Source organism: Oncorhynchus masou, chromosome 17 (genome assembly GCF_036934945.1).
Source record: "Oncorhynchus masou masou isolate Uvic2021 chromosome 17, UVic_Omas_1.1, whole genome shotgun sequence".
Taxonomy (NCBI): Eukaryota; Metazoa; Chordata; class Actinopteri; order Salmoniformes; family Salmonidae; genus Oncorhynchus; species Oncorhynchus masou.
In genome coordinates this window covers 9,890,870-9,918,009 of record NC_088228.1, presented here as the reverse complement: position 1 = coordinate 9,918,009, position 27,140 = coordinate 9,890,870, and the positions used below count along the sequence as shown (strand labels likewise).

The following is a 27,140-nucleotide window of genomic DNA, read 5'->3' as shown; positions in this document are numbered from 1 at the left end:
GACACACATTACTGACTACCTAGGGGAGTTTATTTTGAAAACTCACATCCAACAGCACGGGTCTCGAGTGAGCTGCTGTCCACTGCTTTGAGTGAGGGACCCCACCTGCAAGCTCCTATTGGTCGATATCTAATAACGTGGGTGTGGCTGTTCAGTGTGGGCCCCCACCCGCAGTCTATTTGGACGGAGGGAGAAAGGCATGCTCTGAAACCCATCCCCACAACAACAGTACAGCCTGTGCTATGAGAGGATTCTAAATTTGCCAAGCAGCTCAGGCATCCCATTCTCCATGTTGGTACCTCCCTCTAGGAGACAGACTGACAGACAAGCTGGGCTGAGAGAAGCGACTGGAGAAGTACTGGAACTCAGACTGGAGTGGACACTCTGACATCAGGTTACAGTAGAACACTCTGAAAAAGCCGGGGCAGAGTTGGTAAAGGTAAAGTTGGACACAGTTGTTTCTTCCAGTTCTGTGCTGCTTGCTTGTACTATAATAATTCACAAGGTGGATAATACTTGTAGGTGCTGTATGTTTCAGAATATATGTATGTTGTCCTTAATTGTCTTGAATTAAACATGGGTCATTTTAAACTTAGAATTTAAATAACAAGTAGATAGCATAAGGGGTATTCAGTTGTCCGAGAATCAGGTATACAGGTTGGACTTGGAGCCCTTACAGTTTATCATCTGACTGTCTGACAGACAGTCGACTTTTAGAGGTCAGATGTCTACCACACCCCTCACTCACTCACACACACAAACTCTCTCTCTCTCACACACACACACACACATTTGAAATACCATGTTGTTTTTCTTCCTTGCGTGAAAGACCCACTGGCAGCTGTTTCATCCCATTGGCTTTATGTCCTGCTGCACACGGAGAGGAGACCCTGTAGTTGTTATTTTAGTTGATTTATTTGACCATTTTGAGCACAATACAACCACACACGTGGATACAGAACAATGGTATTAAAATTCATTGAGGATGACACAAAAACAGTTTTAAAACGTATTTCCATTGGGGAGATACACACATCTCAATCAAAATACATCTCAAATACATTTCATCAATAGGGAGGAAACAGTTAAAAGAACAAATGGATTACCAAGTGACAGTAAGTTAATTGAAGCAATTATACTTTCTTTTAGGCTGTGCAGTTTTAAAGCATTTTGCCCATAAACCATTTCTTAAGGTATGGATTTGATATGGTTTGGTGTGGATTTGATATGGTTTGGTAAGGATGGGATAGATATATGGTTTGGTATGGCTGGGTTAGATATATGGTTTGGTATAGATGGGATAGATATATGGTTTGGTATGGCTGGGATAGATATATGGTTTGGTATGGATGGGATAGATATATGGTTTGGTATGGCTGGGATAGATATATGGTTTGGTATGGATGGGATAGATATATGGTTTGGTATGGATGGGATAGATATATGGTTTGGTATGGATGGGATAGATATATGGTTTGGTACGGATTTGATATGGTTTGGTATGGGTTTGATATGGTTTGGTACGGATTTGATATGGTTTGGTACGGATTTGATATGGTTTGGTATAGATGGGATACATTTTATATGGTTTGGTTCGGGTTTCATATGGTTTGGTATGGATTTGATATGGTTTGGTATAGATGGGATACATTTTATATGGTTTGGTTCGGGTTTCATATGGTTTGGTATGGATTTGATATGGTTTGGTATGGATTTGATATGGTTTGGTATGGTTTGGCACGGTTTCGTACGGTTTCATATGGTTTGGTACGGATTTCATATGGTTTGGTATGGATTTCATATGGTTTGGTATGGATTTCATATGGTTTGGTACGAATTTGATATAGTTTGGTATGGGTTTGATATGGTTTGGTATGGATTTCATATGGTTTGGTACGGATTTGATATGGTTTGGTATGGGTTTGATATGGTTTGGTATGGGTTTGATATGGTTTGGTATGGATTTCATATGGATTTGGTATGGATTTCATATGGTTTAGTACGGATTTCATATGGTTTGGTATGGATTTCATATGGTTTGGTATGGATTTCATATGGTTTGGTACGGATTTCATATGGATTTCATATGGTTTGGTACGAATTTGATATAGTTTGGTATGGGTTTGATATGGTTTGGTATGGATTTCATATGGTTTGGTACGAATTTGATATAGTTTGGTATGGGTTTGATATGGTTTGGTATGGATTTCATATGGTTTGGTACGGATTTGATATGGTTTGGTATGGGTTTGATATGGTTTAGTACGGATTTCATATGGTTTGGTATGGATTTCATATGGTTTGGTACGGATTTCATATGGTTTGGTACGGATTTCATATGGTTTGGTACGGATTTCATATGGTTTGGTACGGATTTCATATGGTTTGGTACGGATTTCATATGGTTTGGTACGGATTTCATATGGTTTGGTACGGATTTCATATGGTTTGGTACGGATTTCATATGGTTTGGTACGGATTTCATATGGTTGGGTATGGATTTCATATGGTTTGGTACGGATTTCATATGGTTGGGTATGGATTTGATATGGTTTGGTATGGATTTCATATGGATTTGATATGGTTTGTTATGGATTTGATATGGTTTGGTATGGATTTGATATGATTTGGTACAGATTTCATATGGTTTGGTATGGATTTCATATGGTTTGGTACGGGTTTGATATGGTTTGGTATAGATTTCATATGGATTTCATATGGTTTGGTATGGATTTCATATGGTTTGGTACGGATTTCATATGGTTTGGTACGGATTTCATATGGTTTGGTACGGATTTCATATGGTTTGGTATGGATTTCATATGGTTTGGTACGGGTTTGATATGGTTTGGTATAGATTTCATATGGATTTCATATGGTTTGGTACGGATTTCATATGGTTTGGTATGGATTTGATATAGTTTAGCATATCTTCGCATTCTAATGTAAAACCAAGAGGGCAGCATCATCCACATCCATGAACAGGCAGAGTCCATGAACAGGCAGAGTCCATGAACAGGCAGAGTCCATGAACAGGCAGAGTCCATGAACAGGCAGAGTCCATGAACAGGCAGAGTCCATGAACAGGCAGAGTCCATGAACAGGCAGAGTCCATGAACATGAAGAGTCCATGTCAAAAGCAAAGGTCTCAAAATGTTGAAGAGATAGCAGAATGATCTAAATTCTCTAAAACACACAGAACAGAGTCATTAGAACACAGAACATAAACACTAGAACACAGAACAGAGACACTAGAACACAGAACAGAGACATTAGAACACAGAACAGAGGCATTAGAACACAGAACATAAACATTAGAACACAGAACAGAGACACTAGAACACAGAACAGAGATAATAGAACACAGAACAGAGGCATTAGAACGCAAAACAGAGGCATTAGAACGCAGAACAGAGGCATTAGAACACAGAACAGAGACATTAGAACACAGAATACAGACATTAGAATACAGAGAACACTGCAGAACCACAGGGAATCAAACTGGATGGAGGGATAGAACGAGTGCGTGTGTGAGAGAGTGACAGATACAGGAAGTTGGGAGAAGAGAAAGACAGTGGTTGGTTAGGGGCGGTTGGAGTCCAACAAGTTGGCTTGAGTTTCTAAACCAACTCCAAATAGAAGACAAGGAATAGAGTTATGTACTGGAAATACCACATAGTCAGCATGGCCAAACTGGAGGAAGAAAATATCCCTTTTCCTGACAACAGAACAGAGATGAGAAAGTCACTGCGCCCTCCAGTTGTAGAGTACGTCCCAAAAGGCACCCTAATCCCTATCTAGTGCACAACTTTTGACCAGAGCCCTATGGGTTGGAAGTAGTGCACCAAATGGGGAAGGGAGGTCATTTGGAATGCATCTGTAGTCATGCCTGTAACTAGTACACTGACTACAGAGCAAAACTAACACATGGCCTTCTGTTCTACCCACTAGGGTGCCATGAGTGAAGAGAAAACAATCACCTGGATGTAGAAGTGGGATGGATTGCTTTGTTAATGGAACCATTCATTCATTCCAGTCCACAGCACTTTGTAAGTAGCACTTCAGAGTGAATCACAAATAAAATGCACACACACCACCACCGCCACAGCTAAAGGGTCAATCTGCAGTAGGTACATCTATTTTTGGACTATGTACCCATTGATTCTTGAAGAATTTAACTTGTAAATGGCTCATGAGCTGTAGTTCAACAGTTGTACCCCATCAGAATCCAAAATATCAGCTTGTTTTACCACAATGTTTGTAAACAAAGTAAATGTTGTTGTTTTTTACACTAAAAATCCTCTAAACATGGTTAAAACCATCATGGATGGTCAGTCTTTGCATCCATAGTGGTCTATGAATGTGAGAGCTGTTCCATTTCTCCAGTCCCATCCCTCAGCTTTATAGTGAACCAGTGGTGGTCCTTCTTTTGCTTTGTTATTGTTTCAACTGCTGATTGGCGCTTTAAGGAAAGGGAGAGAAGAACATCTGATCTTATCAGAGGAACCAGTCCAGGAACAGCTGAGATACCAGGAATCTTCTGGACTCATATGTTGATGACAGCTTTATGTCTTCTACAACATTCTCCACAAAGCTTGTGTGAGAGCCCAATTCCCAACCCTTTGTCTTACTGTAGCAACTTATGTAGCCTGGTCCCAGATCTGTTTGTGCTTGCCAACAATGGTCAGTGTCAACATACATTATAGGTGTTAACACAAATAGATCTGGGACCAGGCTAACTTCAAAGTGTTCTAGAACAAAAATCTAAACAATGTGTCTGTGTCCCCATTATGGATCTAAAACCAGAAACTAAATGGTGGCCTTAGTGTTCTAGAACATATCTAAAACCAGAAACTAAAATGGTGGCCTTAGTGTTCTAGAACATATCTAAAACCAGAAACTAAAATGGTGGCCTTAGTGTTCTAGAACATATCTAAAACCAGAAACTAAAATGGTGGCCTTAGTGTTCTAGAACATATCTAAAACCAGAAACTAAAATGGTGGCCTTAGTGTTCTAGAACATATCTAAAACCAGAAACTAAAATGGTGGCCTTAGTGTTCTAGAACATATCTAAAACCAGAAACTAAAATGGTGGCCTTAGTGTTCTAGAACATATCTAAAACCAGAAACTAAAATGGTGGCCTTAGTGTTCTAGAACTTATCATAAACCAGAAACTAAAATGGTGGCCTTAGTGTTCTAGAACTTATCATAAACCAGAAACTAAATGGTGGCCTTAGTGTTCTAGAACATATCTAAAACCAGAAACTAAAATGGTGGCCTTAGTGTTCTAGAACTTATCATAAACCAGAAACTAAAATGGTGGCCTTAGTGTTCTAGAACTTATCATAAACCAGCAACTAAAATGGTGGCTTAGTGTTCTAGAACATATCATAAGCCAGCAACTAAAATGGTGGCTTAGTGTTATAGAACACATCATAAAACAGAAACTAAAATGGTGGCCTTGGAGCTTTCGAACATATCATCTTAGGGAGGCGACAGTTTCAACAGTGTCATGAGTTCAAATTTAATTTGCGGTTTTTAGTCAAGAATGCTGTGGCTGGAGATTTTTGGTTTGTAACGATGTGAGGAGAAACCAATGCATTTATACACAGGACAGAGCAGTGGTGGGAACAGGAAGAGAAACAAAGCCCTCAAATTGGCCCCAAAATGGCCATTGAAAAATATCTAGACTTCTTTCTTCGATTACCTTTAAAATGGGGAAAAGGCTTTAAGGGCCATCCCCACCAAGGACGATAACTATACGATAAATTATACATACTGGAACTATAAACATTGACGAGCATCCACACCAGCGGACAGTTTATTGTTCTGCAGTAGGGGAGGGTGGGGTAAGTTAGGCCAAAGGGGTCATTTGAGCCATCCTTGTCTCTCAATCAAAAAAAAATGTATTTTCATCAAGTCAACTGAATATATTTTGTTAGATGAAACTTGTATCAAAAACAAAGTAGATCATTTTAAGATTGTTCAATACATCGGCTGGGGTCTCTATACGTTTTAATATTAGGACCTAAACCTAGCATGAATGTGCATACTGTACTTATAGCTGTGTGGGCTAATATAGTCTAAATGTTTGCCTTGGGGTAAGTTGAGTCAATGGCCATGTGGTAAGTTGAGACAATGGCCTTGGGGTAAGTTGAGTCAATGGCCATGGGGTAAGTTGAGCCAATGGCCATGGGGTAAGTTGAGCCAATGGCCATGGGGTAAGTTGAGCCAATGGCCATGGGGTAAGTTGAGCCAATGGCCATGGGGTAAATTGAGCCAATGGCCATGGGGTAAATTGAGCCAATGGCCATGGGGTAAATTGAGCCAATGGCCATGGGGTAAATTGAGCCAATGGCCATGGGTTAAATTGAGCCAATGGCCATGGGGTAAATTGAGCCAATGGAAAATTGAGCAAGTTGGATTTTTTTCTTCCCAGGCATAATGCAAGGCCTTATTGCTGGGATGTGAGGTAACAACAGGGCCTGGCCTATGTTAAGTGTTTACGTTGTACAAAGACAGTTAAAGTCATGTCTGTAGCTATAACACCACAGTTAAAGTCATGTCTGTAGCTATAACACTGTAGTTAAAGTCATGTCTGTAGCTATAACACCATAGTTAAAGTCATGTCTGTAGCTATAACACTGTAGTTAAAGTCATGTCTGTAGCTATAACACCATAGTTAGTCATGTCTGTAGCTATAACACTGTAGTTAAAGTAATGTCTGTAGCTATAACACCATAGTTAAAGTCATGTCTGTAGCTATAACACTGTAGTTAAAGTCATGTCTGTAGCTATAACACCGTAGTTAAAGTCATGTCTGTAGCTATAACACTGTAGTTAAAGTCATGTCTGTAGCTATAACACCATAGTTAAAGTCATGTCTGTAGCTATAACACTGTAGTTAGTCATGTCTGTAGCTATAACACCATAGTTAAAGTTATTATGTAGCTATGCACCATAGTTAATGTTTCTAATTAGCTATGCACCACAGATAACATTTCTAATTAGCTATGCACCATAGTTTACAGTTTCTAATTAGCTATGCACCACAGTTAAAGTTTCTAACTAGCTATGCACCATAGTTAAAGTTTCGAATTAGCTATGCACCATAGTTAAAGTTTCTAACTAGCTATGCACCATAGTTAAAGTTTCGAATTAGCTATGCACCATAGTTAAAGTTTCGAATTAGCTATGCACCATAGTTTACAGTTTCTAATTAGCTATGCACCATAGTTAAAGTTTCTAACTAGCTATGCACCATAGTTAAAGTTTCTAACTAGCTATGCACCATAGAAACTTTAACTAACTAGCTATGCACCATAGTTAAAGTTTCTAATTAGCTATGCACCATAGTTTACAGTTTCTAATTAGCTATGCACCATAGTTAAAGTTTCTAACTAGCTATGCACCATAGTTAAAGTTTCTAATTAGCTATGCACCACAGTTAAAGTTTTTCGAATTAGCTATGCACCATAGTTAAAGTTTCTAACTAGCTATGCACCATAGTTAAAGTTTCTAACTAGCTATGCACCATAGTTAAAGTTTCTAACTAGCTATGCACCATAGTTTACAGTTTCTAATTAGCTATGCACCACAGTTAAAGTTTCTAACTAGCTATGCACCATAGTTAAAGTTTCTAACTAGCTATGCACCATAGTTAAAGTTTCTAATTAGCTATGCACCATAGTTAAAGTTTCTAATTAGCTATGCACCACAGTTAAAGTTTTTCGAATTAGCTATGCACCATAGTTTACAGTTTCTAATTAGCTATGCACCACAGTTAAAGTTTCTAACTAGCTATGCACCATAGTTAAAGTTTCTAATTAGCTATGCACCATAGTTAAAGTTTCTAATTAGCTATGCACCATAGTTAAAGTTTCTAACTAGCTATGCACCATAGTTAAAGTTTCTAACTAGCTATGCACCACAGTTAAAGTTTCTAATTAGCTATGCACCACAGTTAAAGTTTCTAATTAGCTATGCACCATAGTTAAAGTTTCTAATTAGCTATGCACCATAGTTAAAGTTTCTAATTAGCTATGCACCATAGTTAAAGTTTCTAATTAGCTATGCACCACAGTTAAAGTTTCTAACTAGCTATGCACCATAGTTAAAGTTTCAAACTAGCTATGCACCATAGTTAAAGTTTCTAATTAGCTATGCACCATAGTTTACAGTTTCTAATTAGCTATGCACCATAGTTTACAGTTTCTAATTAGCTATGCACCATAGTTAAAGTTTCTAACTAGCTATGCACCATAGTTAAAGTTTCTAATTAGCTATGCACCATAGTTAAAGTTTCTAATTAGCTATGCACCATAGTTTACAGTTTCTAATTAGCTATGCACCACAGTTACAGTTTCTAATTAGCTATGCACCATAGTTAAAGTTTCTAACTAGCTATGCACCATAGTTAAAGTTTATAATTAGCTATGCACCATAGTTACAGTTTATAATTAGCTATGCACCATAGTTACAGTTTCTAATTAGCTATGCACCATAGTTACAGTTTCTAATTAACTATGCACCATAGTTAAAGTTTCTAACTAGCTATGCACCATAGTTAAAGTTTATAATTAGCTATGCACCATAGTTACAGTTTCTAATTAGCTATGCACCATAGTTACAGTTTCTAATTAGCTATGCACCATAGTTACAGTTTCTAATTAACTATGCACCATAGTTAAAGTTTCTAACTAGCTATGCACCATAGTTAAAGTTTCTAACTAGCTATGCACCATAGTTAAAGTTTATAATTAGCTATGCACCATAGTTACAGTTTCTAATTAGCTATGCACCACAGTTACAATTTCTAACTAGCTATGCACCACAGTTACAGTTTCTAATTAGCTATGCACCACAGTTACAGTTTCTAACTAGCTATGCACCATAGTTACAGTTTCTAATTAGCTATGCACCATAGTTACAGTTTCTAATTAGCTATGCACCATAGTTAAAGTTTCTAATTAGCTATGCACCATAGTTAAAGTTTCTAATTAGCTATGCACCACAGTGTGGCAAATCGTTTGGGGGAAGTCCGACCAAGATCCAGCAAATGTCAAGCCAACACCTTAACCGTTATGCCAAAACATCTGAACCGCTTGAGGAGGTTAGTTAGTTATGTTAGTTTAAGGCCGTTACAATGGGAACAGTTATGTACAGTATATAGCTTCATACAGCGGCCTCATCCTGGATGCTGATTGGTTAAAACGGCATTCCGTCTCGGTCCTAACAACATCCGGACCATTACATCCTCCAATCACCTGCTTCTGGGGCATTATCACTTGATCACACCACAGAATAGATAGACATGTGTGTACAGTTTAGTATCTTAGAGGTAACAGAGCGTCTCAGTCAACACCCTGCTCTCTCTCTCTTCACTAACTCCTAAGACAGTTTGTTTTGTTTGACATTTCCCCTTCTCTTTCCTTCCTAAGATGTCTCTGTTTGTTTCACCCCATTGAACATACTAGAGTATTCTGTCAACAGTCACCTGTGAACATTAAGATTGCGTGCCTTGGTCTATACCCTCTGCTGTCACAGCCCCAGGCCTAATCAGGTGTTCAAAGACTACTTTCATCTCAGTGAAAAGGCCTGGCACCACAATGTCTCCATCACCTTTGTACTGTGATTTGTATTGTTTGTTTATATTGGGGGGCAATTGGTGTCAACGATGATGTGTGTAGCCTGGGGATTAAGGGATAAATCACACGTGTGTGGATTGTTGTGGGTCACACGTTGTGTGTGGATTGTTGTGGGTCACACGTTGTGTGTGGATTGTTGTGGGTCACACGTTGTGCGTGGATTGTTGTGGGTCACAGGTTGTGTGTGAATTGTTGTGGGTCACAGGTTGTGTGTGGATTGTTGTGGGTCACACGTTGTGTGCTGATTGTTGTGGGTCACAGGTTGTGTGTTGTGTGTGTAACAAGAACTGTGTGTCAATACATTCCATTAACACAGTATATTTTTTATTAAATGTATTTTACCTTTATTTAACTAGGCAAGTCAGTTAAGAAGAAATTCTTACTTACAATGACGGCCTACCAAAAGGCAAAAGGTCTCCTTTCGGGACAGGGGCTGGGATAAACAACACAGCATGGTAGCGATACAACATGGGAGCAGCACAACATGGTAGCAGCACAAAACATGGTACAAACATTAAGAAGGTAGAGACAACAATACATCACGTGAAGCAACCACAACTGTCAGTAAGAGTGTTCATGATTGAGTATTTGAATGAAGAGATGGAGATAAAACTGTCCAGTTTATCTTATTTTATTTACAGTAGTATGCACATGTATGTAAGTGATCTTTATGAATGTATGCACAGTATGTTCTGTATGCATGGAGAGTGTGTGTGTGTGTGTGTGTGTGTGTGTGTGTGTGTGTGTGTGTGTGTGTGTGTGTGTGTGTGTGTGTGTGTGTGTGTGTGTGTGTGCACGTCTATTATAGTGCTTATTGCATGTGTGTAGGGCGTCATTCACAGCGGGACTGTTCAGTCAGTGGTGTTTCTCTGTTTACTGCATAGCTGACATTGTTTGGGTCTGTGGCTGCGTGTGGCTGTCACTGTGGTCCCCCAAGAGGCCAGAAACTCTAGCACCTACCCACTGAGGGGTCTGGAGAGAGAGGGGGGTTTAGAGTCTAGCATCTACCCACTGAGGGGTCTGGAGAGAGAGGGGGTTTAGAGTCTAGCACCTACCCACTGAGGGGTCTGGAGGGAGAGAGGGTTTAGAGTCTAGCACCTACCCACTGAGGGGTCTGGAGAGAGAGGGGATTTAGAGTTTAGCACCTACCCACTGAGGGGTCTGGAGAGAGAGAGGGTTTAGAGTCTAGCACCTACCCACTGAGGGGTCTGGAGAGAGAGGGGGTTTAGAGTCTATCACCTACTCACTGAGGGGTCTGGAGAGAGAGGGGGTTTAGAGTTTAGCATCCACCCACTGAGGGGTCTGGAGAGAGAGGGGGTTTAGAGTCTAGCACCTACCCACTGAGGGGTCTGGAGAGAGAGAGGGTTTAGAGTCTAGCACCTACCCACTGAGGGGTCTGGAGAGAGAGAGGGTTTAGAGTCTAGCACCTACCCACTAAGTGGTCTGGAGAGAGAGGGGGTTTAGAGTCTAGCACCTACCCACTGAGGGGTCAGGAGAGAGAGGGGGGGTTTAGAGTCTAGCACCTACCCACTGAGGGGTCAGGAGAGAGAGGGGGGTTTAGAGTCTAACACCTACCCACTGAGGGGTCTGGAGAGAGAGGGGGGTTTAGAGTCTAACACCTACCCACTGAGGGGTCTGGAGAGAGAGGGGGTTTAGGGTTATAGAGGGGAAGGAGGGAGGAAGCTTTGGAAGAGGTGAGAGACTAAAAGAAAAGTGAGATAGATATGGGTGGTCAGGATAGACTAAAAGAAGAGTGAGATAGATAGATATGGGTGGTCAGGATAGATTAAAAGAAGAGTGAGATGGATAAATATGGGTGGTTAGGATAGATTAAATTTAGACAAGATGGCTGGAGGACAAGAGGGGAGAATGTAGAATAAGTAAAGAGAGTTGAAGAGAGGCGAGAATTATCAGGAGAGAAATATATTGAGGAAGAGAAACAGAGAAAGCACCGGGAGAAAAGAGGGAGGCCGAGAGAGTAGGAGAGACATTTTTATATGTAGGAGTGTATTGGGTTCCCTGGCTATTGGTCCCAACCGTCTAGGAGTTATTTTGAGATCTGTATTTGGACTGAAGGTCTATAATCAGGGGCGGACTGGCCATTTGGCATTTCGGGAAATTACCAGATGGGCTGGTCCATTATCTGGCTAATAATGGGGGCCTCAGGGAAAACAATGGGCCGGTGTGCTAGAAATGCCAAGGCTAATATATTCAAGGGAACATCAGGCCTTCCACTGTTATACGCAAGTCAGTAGGGTTAATTCTGATGGATGGATGAAGCAGGTGAGTGAATGAGAAGTCAATGTTACTGCCACAAGTTCATGATCAGCTGTCCACTCGAAAATACAGTGCGGGTCCTCATTTGGAAATACCAGAAGTAAACCACAAGTCCACCAGTTCCAGAAATGTAGGCCCTAGTGCATTCAGTATGAATTAGAAGGATACAGAAGGTTGTGTAAACAGAAGGTTACTTAATAACCACTTTTATAAATATCAGTTACAGTGTCTAATTTACTTATTTTTTCAAAATGGTAAAAATAAAATAATGGTGAAAATAACAGTGTTTTACATGCTCCGTGTGCAGAACCGTTTGATAAATACAGAACAGAGATTAGAATACACAGAACAGACGTTAGAACACATAGAACAGAGATTAGTACACACAACAGAGACATTAGAACACATAGACCAGACATGAGAACACACAGAAAAGACATTAGAACACACAGAACAGACATTAGAACATACAGAACAGAGATTAGAACACACAACAGAGACATTAGAACACACAACAGAGACATTAGAACATACAACAGAGACATTAGAACACACAACAGAGACATTAGAACACAGAACAGAGACATTAGAACACAGAACAGAAACATTAGAACACACAACAGAGACATTAGAACACACAAGAGAGACATTAGAACACAGAACAGAGACATTAGAACACAGAACAGAAACATTAGAACACAGAACAGAAACATTAGAACACACAACAGAGACATTAGAACACACAAGAGAGACATTAGAACACACAACAGAGACATTAGAACACACAACAGAGACATTAGAACACACAACAGAGACATTAGAACACAGAACAGAAACATTAGAACACAAAACAGAGACATTAGAACACACAAGAGAGACATTAGAACACACAACAGAGACATTAGAACACACAACAGAGACATTAGAACACACAACAGAGACATTAGAACACACAACAGAGACATTAACAACAATAATCTACAAATGTTCTCACCCTCCTCCTCTGTCCCCTGTTTGCTCTGTCTTGCCAGGCAGTCAAGTTGCTTTCCATCACGAGAAAAGAGTCACAACGCCTGTAGAAGTTGGCAAGAGAGCAGAAACTGACTGGCACTCAGACTACCAACAGACATATAATGTGCTAAAAAATGACGGACAAACAAAATGGTAACAGTTTAAAAAAATATATCATATCAAATGTATCAATGAAAATTGGCTACCTTTTTGATAGTTATATGAAACAAAATGTTTGTTAGATAATTCCTAAACACATTTATGCTCCACACACTATAGTGCTTATTATGTATCAATGCTATGATAACAAGTATAGAAACACTGTAATCCTTTTTTTAGGAAATGGGCCCAAAGCCCCAGAGAATAGGGTGAAGGGGAAGCCTCCTCCGTACTCGGTGGAGACGCCCTATGGCTTCAGCCTGGACCTGGACTTCCTCAAGTACGTTGACGACATCGAGAAGGGCCACACCATAAAGAGGGTCCCCATCCAGCGCCGGAGCAAGGGGCAGAGGCCCAGCACTCTCCCCAGGAACCTCAATCTCTCTGGGCATGGCTACCAGCCTAGCGCCTGGGGCTCCACTGGAGCTCTGGCCTCCAGGTCTCGCCTCCCAGACCCCCACCAAGGCTATGGCTCTTGGGCTTATGACGGCAGATCACCAGCCACCCCTGGAGGATACAAGTCTGTGGCAGAGATGGAAGCCAGTATCAGGGCCTTTGATGAGCAGCCCTTGGGGGACCACATCCAGCCCAATCTCCTGCGAGCCTCCAGCCTGCCTCTCACCGTCCTGCTAAGGAAAGGTTCAGAGTCAACTGAGGACCCGGCCAGTCTCCGAAGCTCCAGAGACCATCTCAGAGGAAGGGACACTTCCACGGAAGACATCTTCTACTCCCTGGACCGCTCGTCCAACTGTCAGTCCAACCAGGATTTTTCTGGAACCATGCGCCGCCTCAATGAAGCCCTGGAGCACATGGGCAAGCTGGAGGAGGAGGTCCGGGTCATCCCAGAGCTCAAGGCACAGATATACATCCTGCAGGAGGAGAGGGAGATTCTCCGTCTTGGACTGAACCCCAAACCCGCATCCCGATCCTTCTCCAACAGGGCCAAAGACCACTCTTACGTGACCTCTGACCTCAAAAGACCTAGGAAAGAGAGTAATCTCTTCCTCGCCAACAATGACGTCACCGATGACGACTCTAACCCGACACACGAGTGGAGGACAAGCACAGACCTGGATGAGCTTCTCACAGTGACGTCTCTGCAGGCCAAAGTAGCCATGCTGGAGCAGAGGCTTCATGAGAGCAGCCTGGACCTCCAGAAGGCCACCGTGCTACTGAGAGAACAGCAGGAGGAGGGCCGGAGGAACGATGAGAGGATGTGCCAGCTGATCAGGAACACTGGGGACTGGGGGAGAGCAGAAAGAGTCCCTGTGGAGCAAGATGAAAAACAGACTGAGAATTCTTCTCGGTGGGTCTTAGCAGGTGTGCATGGATCCATTAGAGAAAGCTTGAATGTAGAAGCTTTGTTGACAAATACAGTGACCATTAGAACAAATAGACAAAACCCAGGCACTCAGATTGAGGACCTAGAAGATGATCAAGTTTGGGTTTCAGCTAGCTCTTTCATGATGGAGGCCCAAGCGAACAGTCTTGGAGCTGGTCAACACAGTTCAGAAACGGTGGTCCATTGCTCCGTCAGAGAACCAGGCCTAGCAGTACCCATGGAGCACATGCCCCAGGAGGAAACCCCCCCAGGGAGCATGGATCAAGCTGTGGCAGCCCTCCACGTAAAGAGGATCCAGTGTCTCCTGGAACAGCAGTGGGAGTGTCTGTGTGGGGGGACAGCACCAGAGGGTGGCAAGGCCCTGGAGCACCCAGACCCCAAGGTCAATTCACTGCAGGAGGAGATGATGAGTCTGGTTCATACTCTTTCCTCCCACTACATCCATGGATCCAGTGACAGAGAGGTTTCTCAAGGAGGTATAGCCTAATTTCACAGGTCTTTCGTGTTGATTTCCAGAACACAGATTAAGCCTTTTTTCTGGACTAAAAAGTATACTCAATGAAGAATCTCCATTGAAAGTGCTTTCTAGTCCAGGAGAAGACTTGATCTAGGACTGGGAACCTGGAAAACAATTGACAGTCTACATTGACAATAAATATTTTCAATTAAATATAAAAAGAAAAGTTATTTGGAACAAGGAATAATTTTCTCAGGTTCCTTATAAAGCAAATTGAATTCCAATGTTTATTTTATAGAACAGAGCTCTTTTGTCTTTCATAAATTAGACATTTTCGAACTCATTTGAATTTCAAAGCACAGTCATAATGTAATATACAATCGATTCCCAATGCTTTTGAAACCCCATTCACGTCACGTCAGCACATTTAACTCATAGCTTTGAGCTATTTCTCCATCTAGCATGAAAGATTAGGTCCGATTTATGAGTCAATGACAGGAATTTACTGCACCCAAAATCCCATTACCATGTCAGAGACTCTACTTACAGACAACCTTCCTTGCCTCTCACATTGAGACCCACAATTCACGATGCAGTGTAAATGAATGGTTATAGCTGGCCTGGCTTTATTCATGATAGATGTGTATTGATGACTGTAACTCTCTCATACTGTATGGATTTTATGAAGAATTTTGATTTGCCATATTGGAATGACTCTTCAGTTCCTACAAGTACTTCCCTTCTCTACCTTTGTACTAGCACTTTGGTCATAGTTACAGGGAAATTATTTTGTTCTTGTGCTAAAGACAATTCAATGCTGCTGAGGGCACAACTTACCAGACTCGCGTGTCTAATTAAAGCAAAGAAATTAACATGAATACAGTTTATATGTAGTTATCAAACTTCCCCCATAGCGTACCATTGTTATTAGGCTACCAACCATGTATAATGGAGTATGTTTAAGGACTGTCTATTTCCATGTCACACTGTGTGGTTGGTCCCACCTGAAATGACAATAATTTGCAAAGCATTTAGAATTCTTTATTTTTTTATAAAGGGTTCGAGCTTCACCAACCCTTTAGTTGTTGTTGTTTGTTTAGCCGTTGTTGTATTCAAAGTGGGACCGTGTGATTTAACAACTCCTACGCCTTAAAAAAATGTTTTCGTCTCATCTAGGGTTGCAAAGGAAGGGTATATTACTGGAAACTTCTGAAGTTTACCAGAACTTTCAAGGTATTTTAGGAGTTTTATCTAGTGGCCTTTTTTTGGGGGTACTTTAGATTATCACAGGTGTCTGTAATTATCTCTGTCCCTCTGTGTGGCCTTATCACATGTTAAATATGAATATAGACCAACTTAGTGAATACCATAGGGTGTTTAATATGAGACTTTCAGCATGAAATATCCTTTATACTGTGTTTGTATTACTGTGTCAATATGTCGTTGTTGTAAATGTTTTGGCGCCAAACTGGTGGTAGTTGTGTAAGAAGTCAATAGTTGGAAGAGTCTCATACTTAATGGAAAATAATGCCATTGTTCATTAGATGCTTGTTGTTCATTTAAGTAGGCTATTTCCTCTTGAATTATGTGGCCAGAGCAGTGGGTCCCAACCTTTTTTGGCTGCTGTACTACCAACTGAATGTTGCTCTGCCCGGAGTACCCCTGAAGTTTACCAGTAGACCTATGGTCACATGAGTCCTCTCATGTACCCCCTGTGGATAGACCAAGTACCCCCAGGGGTCCTCGTTCCCCTGGTTGGGAACCTCGGCACTAGAAACACATTGGCAATATGAAAAATAGATATGAATACATTTGTTTAAAGTTATTCAAGTATAAATTACCAGGAGTTCCTATAGGTTACCATAGCTTTTACCAGTAGCTTTGCAATCCTAATCTTGGCGTTTTCTCTCCCAGTCCCAAAATCCATCATGAAGAGAAATGGGAGTGCTCGGATGTCAAAGGACCTCCACTTTGCTGGTGTGAACGGAGGGTAAGACACTAGACTCCTGACATTTATGTTGTTAACAAATAACTAACTTGAGCATCACCCTCTGAATGTATGACCAATTTATGGCTAACCCTGAAGATCTCACTGTGCAGAAACTCAAGTTGGGTACAGTCTGCGTTTAGCTATGAAAACCTCTTGTACAGGGCCTTCAGAAAGTATTCACACCCCTTGACTTTTCACATTGTGTTGTGTTACAGCCTAAATTTAGATGAGAGATTCTGTGTCACTGGCCAACACACAATACCCCATAATGTCAAAGTGGAATTTGGAAATGTTCACAAACTAATTAAAAATGATAAGATGAAATGTTTTAAGTCAATAAGTATTCAACCCCTTTGTTATGGCAAGCCTAAAGTTTAAGAGTAAAAATGTGCTTCACATAATAAGTTGCATGGACTCACTCGGTGTGCAATAATAGTGTTTAACATGATTTTTGAATGATTAGCCCATCTCTGTACCCTCAGCCGAGGAGTGAATTTCAAACACAGATTCAACCACAAAGACCAGGCAGGTTTTCCTCTGCCTCACAAAGAAGGGCACCCATTGGTTCAATGGGTAAAACATTTAAAAAGCAGACATTGAATATCCCTTTGAGCATGGTGAAGTTATTAATTACACTTTGGATGGTGTATCAATACACTCAGTCTCTACAAAGATACAGGCGTCCTTCCTAACTCAGTTGCTGGAGAGGAAAGAAATGGCTCAGGGATTTCACCATGAAGCCAATGGTGACTTTAAAACAGTTACAGAGTTTAATGGCTGTGATATGAGAAAACTGAGGATGGATCAACAACATTGTAGTTACTCCACAATACTAATCTCATTGACAGAGTGAAAAGAAGGAATCTTGTACAGAATAAAAATATACCAAAATATGCATCCTGTTTGCAATAAAGCACTAAAATAAAACTGCAAAAATGTGACAAAGAAATTAACTGTATGTCCTGAATACACAGTGTTATGTTTGGGGCAAATCCAGCACTCTTCATATTTTCAAGCATGATGGTGGCTGCATCATGTTATGGGCATGCTTGTCATTGGCAAGGACTAGGGAGTTGTGTTAGGATAAAAAGAAACGGAATAGAGCTAAGCATGGGGAAAATCCTAGAGGAAAACCTGGTTCAGTCTGCTATCCAACAGACACTGGGAGACAAATTCACCTTTCAGCAGGACGATAACCTTAAACAGAAGGCCAAATATACACTGAGTGTACAAAACATTAGGAAAACCTTCCTAGTATTGAGTTGCCCTCAGAACAGCCTCAATTCATCAGTAATGGACTCTACAAGATGTCGAAAGCGTTCCACAGTGATGCTGGCCCACATTCACTCCAATGCTTCACACAGTTGTGTCAAGTTGGCTGGATGTCCTATGGGTGGTGGACCATTCTTGATACACACAGGAAACTGTTGGGTGTCAAAAACCAGGCAGTGTTGCAATTCTTGACTCAAACCGACGTGCCTGACACCTACTATCACCTACTACCCCGTTCAAAGGCACTTAAATCTTTTGTCTTGCCCATTCACCCTCTGAATGGCACACATACACAATCCATGTCTCAATTGTCTCAAGGCCAAAAAATCCTTCTTTAACCTGTCTCTTCCCCTTCATCTACACTGATTGAAGTGAATTTAACAACTGACATCAATAAAGGATCATAGTTTTGGTCACCTGGTCAGTCTATGTCATGGAAAGAGCAGGTGTTCGTAATGTTTTGTCCACTCAGTGTAGTTGCTTACCAAGATGACAATGAATGTTCCTGAGTTGCCTAGTTATGTGCAAATATTGTACAATCCAGGTTTGGAAAGCTCTTAGAGATTTACCCAGAAAGACTCACAGCTGTAATCGCTGCCAAAGATTATTCTAACGTGTATTGACTCAGGGAATACTTATGTAAATGAGATATTTCTGTATTTCATTTGCAAAAATAAACTTACAAAATGTTTTCACTTTGTCATTATGGGTAAGAAAAAAATAATATTTAAACCATTTTGAATTCAGGTTGTAACCAAAAAAATATGAAATAAGTCAAGGGGTATGAATACTTTCTGAAGGCAATGTACATGGCTAGATAGTCAGGACGGCTGTACACGCTTAGAAAAAAGGTGCTATCTAGAACTTAAAAGGGTTCTTTGGCTGTCCCAATAGGAGAACCCTTTGTAGAACCCTTTTTGGTTCCACAGAGGGTTCTAAATGGAACCCCAAAACGGTTATCATACGGGTACAGCTGAAGAACCCTTCTGGAACCCTTTTTTCCTAATAGTATAATGTCAAAACACATTGGTTCCTACTGATATGCATTTAGCTTCGAAACAACACCAAATGAGGACTTGGATCGTAAGAGCCATGCAAAGGAGCACATGTCAGCCCTACAGCAACCAGAAGGACAACCTTGCCCTGGGGAGATGGCAGAGAAACTTGCAGACCATGGGGGTTCCAACCATGGAGACCAGAAAGAGGGAGACCCAAGCCCAGGTCAAGAGATGATGGAAGGAACCGATCCGATGAACCAGACTACTCAAACTGCAGAACCAGACAAACAGACAGATAGTGGTGGGGATGTGGAAGCTGCAGAACCAGAAAAACAGAACAAGACAGACACAACACCAGAGGAACCCATGGAAGCAGAACCAGATCCAAACACAGATCCCAAACAAGACAGGTGAGGGGAACTGAGTATATTTGCATTTCGTTCATGAATTATACAATTTGATGATTTGCCAGTTGTTTTTGGCATATTCATTTTTTAATTTTGAAAAGTGTCATGACGATCTTTATTGTAACGTATTGACGTTAGTGAAAGTATATGACTGATGATTCTATGTCCTCATAGGGAGGCTGTAGGAGGGGAGTTCATAGCAGCATGTCATTTCGTCAGCGATCACATGGATAACATGGATAACCCCAATGATGACATGGTATGCATGGCACAGAGATACACTTAGACACAGGCCTATAGGAACAAACCTAATTAAAACAAGCCTTATTCAACATGAATGGCTGTCAACACAGATAAGGCAGGCACTACCGAAACACAGTGTGTTAATGATGAAATCATTTTTCATTTAATGAAGAGGAGCATAGTTATGCACCTCATTAGTTTCATTAGCATCATTAAAATGTACAGGTAATTGTCAAAATAAAGGAAACACCAACATAAAGTGTCTTAATAGGGCCACCACGAGCCAGAACAGTTTCAATGAACCCTGACATAGATTATACAAGTGTCTGGAACTCTACTGAAGGGATACGACACCAGTCTTCCATGAGGAAATACATAATTTGGTGTTTTGTTGGTGGTTTTGTTGATTGTGTTCAACTGGGTTGAGATCTGGTGACTGAGACGGCCATGGCATATATGGCTTACATCGTTTTCATGCTCTTCAAACCATTCAGTGACCACTCATGCCCTGTGGATGGGGGTGTTGTCATCCTATGGGGGCAAAGCCATGGTAACCAAAATAATGGTCTGCCCAGCATTTTTATACATGACCCTAAGAATGATGGGATGTTAATTGCCTAATTAACTCAGGAAACACTCCTGTGTGGAAGCACCTGCTTTCAATATACTTTGTATCCCTCATTTACTCAAGTGTTTCCATTATTTGGGCAGTTACCTGTATATGTGCTGTTAGCGTCGTTAACATGTCCATGTGCTGTTAGCGTCGTTAACATGTCCATCTGCTGTTAGCGTCGTTAACATGTCCATCTGCTGTTAGCGTCGTTAACATGTCTATGTGCTGTTAGCGTCGTTAACATGTCCATCTGCTGTTAGCGTCGTTAACATGTCCATCTGCTGTTAGCGTCGTTAACATGTCTATGTGCAGTTAGCGTCGTTAACATGTCTATGTGCTGTTAGCGTCGTTAACATGTCCATCTGCTGTTAGCGTCGTTAACATGTCTATGTGCAGTTAGCGTCGTTAACATGTCCATCTGCTGTTAGCGTCGTTAACATGTCTATGTGCTGTTAGCGTCGTTAACATGTCCATCTGCTGTTAGCGTCGTTAACATGTCTATGTGCAGTTAGCGTCGTTAACATGTCCATCTGCTGTTAGCGTCGTTAACATGTCTATGTGCTGTTAGCGTCGTTAACATGTCTATGTGCTGTTAGCGTCGTTAACATGTCTATGTGCTGTTAGCGTCGTTAACATGTCCATCTGCTGTTAGCGTCGTTAACATGTCTATGTGCTGTTAGCGTCGTTAACATGTCTATGTGCTGTTAGCGTCGTTAACATGTCCATGCGCTGTTAGCGCCGTTAACATGTCCATCTGCTGTTAGCGTCGTTAACATGTCCATGTGCTGTTAGCGTCGTTAACATGTCTATGTGCTGTTAGCGTCGTTAGCATGTCTATGTGCTGTTAGCGTCGTTAGCATGTCTATGTGCTGTTAGCGTCGTTAACATGTCCATCTGCTGTTAGCATCGTTAGCATGTCTATGTGCTGTTAGCGTCGTTAGCATGTCTATGTGCTGTTAGCGTCGTTAACATGTCTATGTGCTGTTAGCGTCGTTAACATGTCCATCTGCTGTTTGCGTTGTTAACATGTCTATGTGCTGTTAGCGTCGTTAACATGTCTATGTGCTGTTAGCGTCGTTAACATGTCTATGTGCTGTTAGCGTCGTTAACATGTCTATGTGCTGTTAGCGTCGTTAACATGTCTATGTGCTGTTAGCGTCGTTAACATGTCTATGTGCTGTTAGCGTCGTTAACATGTCTATGTGCTGTTAGCGTCGTTAACATGTCTATGTGCTGTTAGCGTCGTTAACATGTCTATGTGCAGTTAGCGTCGTTAACATGTCTATGTGCTGTTAGCGTCGTTAACATGTCTATGTGCTGTTAGCGTCGTTAACATGTCTATGTGCTGTTAGCATCGTTAACATGTCTATGTGCTGTTAGCGTCGTTAACATGTCTATGTGCTGTTAGCGTCGTTAACATGTCTATGTGCTGTACGCATTTTCTCCCTGAAATATCCAAGGTTATGGAAATAAGTCTTCAGTTAAACTGATCTTAGATCAGAGTCTATGGCAGGGCAACTCCAGTCCAGGTGGACCACAGTGTGTGCAGGCTTTTGTCCCAGCCCCAAACTAACTAACACTCCCCGTTTATCTTCTGTCTGTTCCCCAGAGGCGTGGCCTGGTGGTGCTGTTCCAGCATTGGTTCCGGGTGGCGGCTGAGGAGGACTCTCTGGCCAATACGGTGTCTGTGCACCTCAGAGAGGTGAGGACGGCCACGCCGTCGCTCCTCCCCTTCTTAGTTAACATGGCAGACGACAACGGCAACACAGTGCTGCACTACAGCGTGTCTCACACCAACTACCCCATTGTCAGCCTGCTACTGGACACAGGTAGGCACCACTGTGTATGTGTGTATGATTACACTATTATGAGAATGGTGAAGGTAGGACAGGAAGTGTACAGAAGAACACGCTGTATGGGATATCTACACTACCGTTCAAAAGTTTGGGGTCACTTAAAAATGTTTTTGAAAGAAAAGCACATTTTTTGTCCGTTTAAAATAACATAAAATTGATCAGAAATACAGTGTAGACATTGTTAATGTTGTTAACGACTATTGTAGCTGGAAACGGCAGATTTATTATGGAATATCTACATAGGCGTATAGAGGCCCATTATCAGCAACCATCACTCCTGTGTTCCAATGGCACGTTGTATTAGCTAATCCAAGTTTATCATTTTAAAAGGCTAATTGATCATTAGAAAACCCTTTTGCAATTAGGCTAGCACAGCTGAATGTAGATATTCCATTAAAAAATCTGTCGTTTCCAGCTACAATAGTCATTTACAACATTAACAATGTCTACACTGTATTTCTGATCAACTTGATGTTATTTTTAAACGGACAAAATATGTGCTTTTCTTTCAAAAACAAAGACATCTCAATGTGACCCCAAACTTTTGAATGGTAGTGTACATGGTTCCACCGTGCATCTACATGGTTCCACCGTGCATCTACATGGTTCCACCGTGCATCTACATGGTTCCACCGTGCATCTACATGGTTCCACCGTGCATCTACATGGTTCCACCGTGCATCTACATGGTTCCACCGTCCATCTACATGGTTCCACAGTGCATCTACATGGTTCCACTGTGCATCTGCATTGTTCCACCGTGTATCTACATGGTTCCACCGTGCATCTACATGGTTCCACCGTGTATCTACATGGTCCCACAGTGTATCTGCATGGTTCCACCGTGCATCTACATGGTTCCACCGTGCATCTACATGGTTCCACCGTGCATCTACATGGTTCCACAGTGTATCTATAGTCTCTCTTGAAACAACTCTACAAAAACACAAGTTGACATGACGGTCCAATACACGTTTGTAAATGGGTTCCAGGTGTTTGTGAGGTGGACCTTCAGAACAAGGCGGGGTACACAGCGGTGATGCTGGCCTCCCTGACAGCCCCGGACAGCTCTGGGGACACGGAGGTGGTCGGCAGGCTCATGGAGCTGGGGGACGTCAATGCTCAAGCCAGCCAGGTCACTGTCACTGCCTCTGTCGACACCCAAAATACACACCTCATACTTCATCCTAACTCTATTATATGGTACATATTGTACTGTAGGACCAAGCATCTCAGTCTTCCAACCCTGGCGTTTTTAAGCGACAAGCTCTATCAACTGAGCCACATGGGAATACCGTGGAGTCTTTCTGCTCAGAAATCATAATAACATGTCTTAACTGACCAAGGGCCGCGCCAGCATCATTTTCCTCTCTATTTTAAACACACTACAAAATATTGTCCTATAAAACCAGCCTCTGTACTAAAGATGGATTTGCCCAAACTGCCTCCTGGCCAGTCAGTTTCAGCTCTCTCTGCATGCCGAGATAATTCTCCTCTCTTGGCCCTCCTCATCCCTCTGCCTGTCTCTCTCCCTCCAGGGGGGTCAAACAGCTCTGATGCTAGCAGTGAGACATGGCCGGGGCCTGATGGTGCGTCTGCTGCTGCGCTGCGGGGCCGACACCAACATCCAGGACTGCCAGGGGGCCACGGCCCTCGTGTGCGCCTGCGAAAGGGGCCACACACACATCGCCCGGCTGCTGTTGCAAGCGGCCGAATGTGACACCAGCGTCACTGACAGGGTGAGTGCTGGATGGATACACTACAGAACACACACACACAATCCAACCACCCCCTGACAACCTCAGGGGTTTCACCATGAGGCCAACGGTAACTTCAGGAGACGACAATACATCTAACGATACATCTAACAACCTCCTACGCCACCTAGTGAATAAGACTACAAACTACACTCTTGGGGGGAATTATCAACCATCTCAAGTCATTTATTTTGCCATTATAAGACTGAATGTTAACAGGATGTTAGTCCTCTTTTCTCACTACAATTAGCGACTTTGCTGAAAGAGCAGCTTAGGCAATTGGAAGCATTTGATAGCCCAAATACCTCAGTTTGAAACCCAAATAGCACCCTATTCTCTATGTGCCCTAGTCAAAAGAAGTGGACTAAACGAGGAATAGGGTGTAGTTTAGGATGTAGCCCGTGACTCATTGAGCTGAGAGTGACAGCGTGGCTGTTCTATAATAACACTCAGATCTCTGTGGATTAATGAAGCCTTTTGTTGAGGCAAACCTCACTGGGCTTTGACAAGCTAATCACTAATCTGCTAAATCTGTTCGGGAAAGAGGGCAAAAATGAAAAGGGAAATCCTGTACACTGTCCAATTTCCCCGAAGACTGGTAGAGAATAAGAGCGAAGCTTTCTCAGTTTAGGGCCTCCTGCTTTGAATTGACTCCAGCCTATCCTCAAAGTGTTCATTGAATCAATTCTTATTCACTTGGCGAATGTGCACTATACCGTTTTCTCTCACGTTTTTAATTTTATATTACTGTCGTTTAGCATAGTTGCATACTTAAGTATAGTGTGTTCCAAACCTCTCCTGCAGTACTCCCACCCATTTCAGCAGTAGCACACCTGATTCATCAAGCCCTTCAGTTATTGAATCAGGTGTGCTAGTTCAGGAATGTCAATGTGGAATAGCTAGGGTTCCTCAAGGAGAGGTTTAGGAAATACTGACTTAGCATACCCAGAATGATTTATAGTGCATACCTCAAGTATTGATCTTCTTTCTTTCTCATCTCCCTGTTTTCGTCTCCACATCCTCCAGCGTGGTCGCACGGCCCTGTCTGTAGCACAGCAGGGTTCCCACGTTGACATCACAGCCCTTCTCCAGGCCCACCAAACACACGCTGAGACGTCTGTCTGAGACTCCTTACCCCGTGGATGGACTCAAAGACACAGATGTTGCAGTGCAAGGACTGTCCAAGTCCAAATGGAACCCTGTTCTGTGCTGTCAATAGAGCCCTGCCTGCTGCCAATAGAGCCCTTCCTGCTGCCAATAGAGCCCTTCCTGCTGTGAATAGAGCCCTTCCTACTGTATATAGAGCCCTTCTTTATACCACAACTTAGGTCAATTATCTCCTTCCGTCTCTCTGTCTCCGGTCTCCTTTTTCTTCTCCTTCGGTCTTCTTTCTCTTCTCCTTCTCTCTCTTTCTCCTTCTGTCTCCTATCTCTTTCTCCTATCTCTTTCTCCTATCTCTTTCTCCCTCTGTCTCTCTTTCTCTTCTCCTTCTCTCTCTTCTTCTTCTGTCTCTTCTTCTGTCTCCTATCTCTTTCTCCTTTTGTCTTCTTCTCTTCTCCTTCTCTCTCCTGTCTCTTCTTCTGTCTCCTATCTCTTTCTCTTCTCCTTCTCTCTCTTCTTCTTCTCTCTTCTGTCTCCTTTCTCTTCTCCTTCTCTCTCTTCTTCTGTCTCTTCTTCTGTCTCCTATCTCTTTCTCATTTTGTCTTCTCTTCTCCTTCTCTCTCTTCTTCTTCTGTCTCTTCTTCTGTCTCCTATCTCTTTCTCCTTCTGTCTCTCTTTCTCTTCTCCTTCTCTCTTATTCTTATATCTCTTCTGTCTCCTATCTCTTTCTCCTTTTGTCTTCTTTCTCTTCTCCTTCTCTCTCTCTTTCTCCTTCTGTCTCTCTTTCTCTTCTCCTTCTCTCTCTTCTTGTCTCTTCTTCTGTCTCCTATCTCTTTCTCATTTTGTCTTCTCTTCTCCTTCTCTTTCTTCTTCTTCTGTCTCCTATCTCTTTCTCCTTATGTCTCCTATCTCTTTCTCCTTCTGTCTATCTTTCTCTTCTCCTTCTTCTGTCTCTTCTTCTGTCTCATGTCTCTCTTTCTCTTCTCCTTCTGTCTCTCTTTCTCTTCTCCTTCTCTCTCTTCTTCTGTCTCTTATCTCTTTCTCCTTCTGTCTCTCTTTCTCTTCTCCTTCTCTCTCTTCTTCTGTCTCTTCTGTCTCCTATCTCTTTCTCATTTTGTCTTCTTCTCTTCTCCTTCTCTCTCTTCTTCTTCTGTCTCCTATCTCTTTCTCCTTCTGTCTCTCCTTCTCTCCTATCTCTTTCTCCTTCTGTCTCTCTTTCTCTTCTCCTTCTCTCTCTTATTCTTATATCTCTTCTGTCTCCTATCTCTTTCTCCTTTTGTCTTCTTTCTCTTCTCCTTCTCTTTCTTCTTCTTCTGTCTCTTCTTCTGTCTCCTATCTCTTTCTCCTTCTGTCTCTCCTTCTCTCCTATCTCTTTCTCCTTCTGTCTCTCTTTCTCTTCTCCTTCTCTCTCTTATTCTTATATCTCTTCTGTCTCCTATCTCTTTCTCCTTCTGTCTCTCTTTCTCTTCTCCTTCTCTCTCTTCTTCTGTCTCTTATCTCTTTCTCCTTCTGTCTCTCTTTCTCTTCTCCTTCTCTCTCTTCTTCTGTCTCTTCTGTCTCCTATCTCTTTCTCATTTTGTCTTCTTCTCTTCTCCTTCTCTCTCTTCTTCTTCTGTCTCCTATCTCTTTCTCCTTCTGTCTCTCCTTCTCTCCTATCTCTTTCTCCTTCTGTCTCTCTTTCTCTTCTCCTTCTCTCTCTTATTCTTATATCTCTTCTGTCTCCTATCTCTTTCTCCTTTTGTCTTCTTTCTCTTCTCCTTCTCTTTCTTCTTCTTCTGTCTCTTCTTCTGTCTCCTATCTCTTTCTCCTTCTGTCTCCTATCTCTTTCTCCTTCTGTCTATCTTTCTCTTCTCCTTCTTCTGTCTCTTCTTCTGTCTCCTGTCTCTCTTTCTCTTCTCCTTCTCTTCTCCTTCTGTCTCCTATCTCTTTCTCCTTCTGTCTATCTTTCTCTTCTCCTTCTTCTGTCTCTTCTTCTGTCTCCTGTCTCTCTTTCTCTTCTCCTTCTCTT

At 41.9% G+C, this 27,140-nt stretch overlaps 1 protein-coding gene across 1 annotated transcript; it reads left to right on the top strand.

Moving 5' to 3' along the window:
* Positions 1-238: 238 nt before the first annotated feature.
* LOC135558411 (KN motif and ankyrin repeat domain-containing protein 2-like) lies at positions 239-25,445 on the top strand. Its single transcript, XM_064992194.1, has 11 exons — positions 239-439; positions 3,952-4,049; positions 12,958-13,090; positions 13,277-14,914; positions 16,810-16,885; positions 19,209-19,565; positions 19,737-19,821; positions 22,028-22,247; positions 23,267-23,409; positions 23,813-24,013; positions 25,058-25,445. The coding sequence occupies exons 3-11, from the start codon at positions 13,072-13,074 to the stop codon at positions 25,154-25,156; spliced, it is 2,838 nt and encodes a 945-aa protein (XP_064848266.1). The 5' UTR covers positions 239-439; positions 3,952-4,049; positions 12,958-13,071; the 3' UTR covers positions 25,157-25,445.
* Positions 25,446-27,140: the final 1,695 nt, after the last annotated feature.

What these genes read in the sequence shown, in the direction of transcription:
- LOC135558411 (XM_064992194.1), top strand. An exon ending in TTTGCTGGTGTGAACGGAGG is followed by an intron (nt 16,886 to 19,208) that starts GTAAGACACTAG and finishes ATATGCATTTAG; the next exon opens with CTTCGAAACAACACCAAATG. An exon ending in TCAATGCTCAAGCCAGCCAG is followed by an intron (nt 23,410 to 23,812) that starts GTCACTGTCACT and finishes CTCTCCCTCCAG; the next exon opens with GGGGGTCAAACAGCTCTGAT.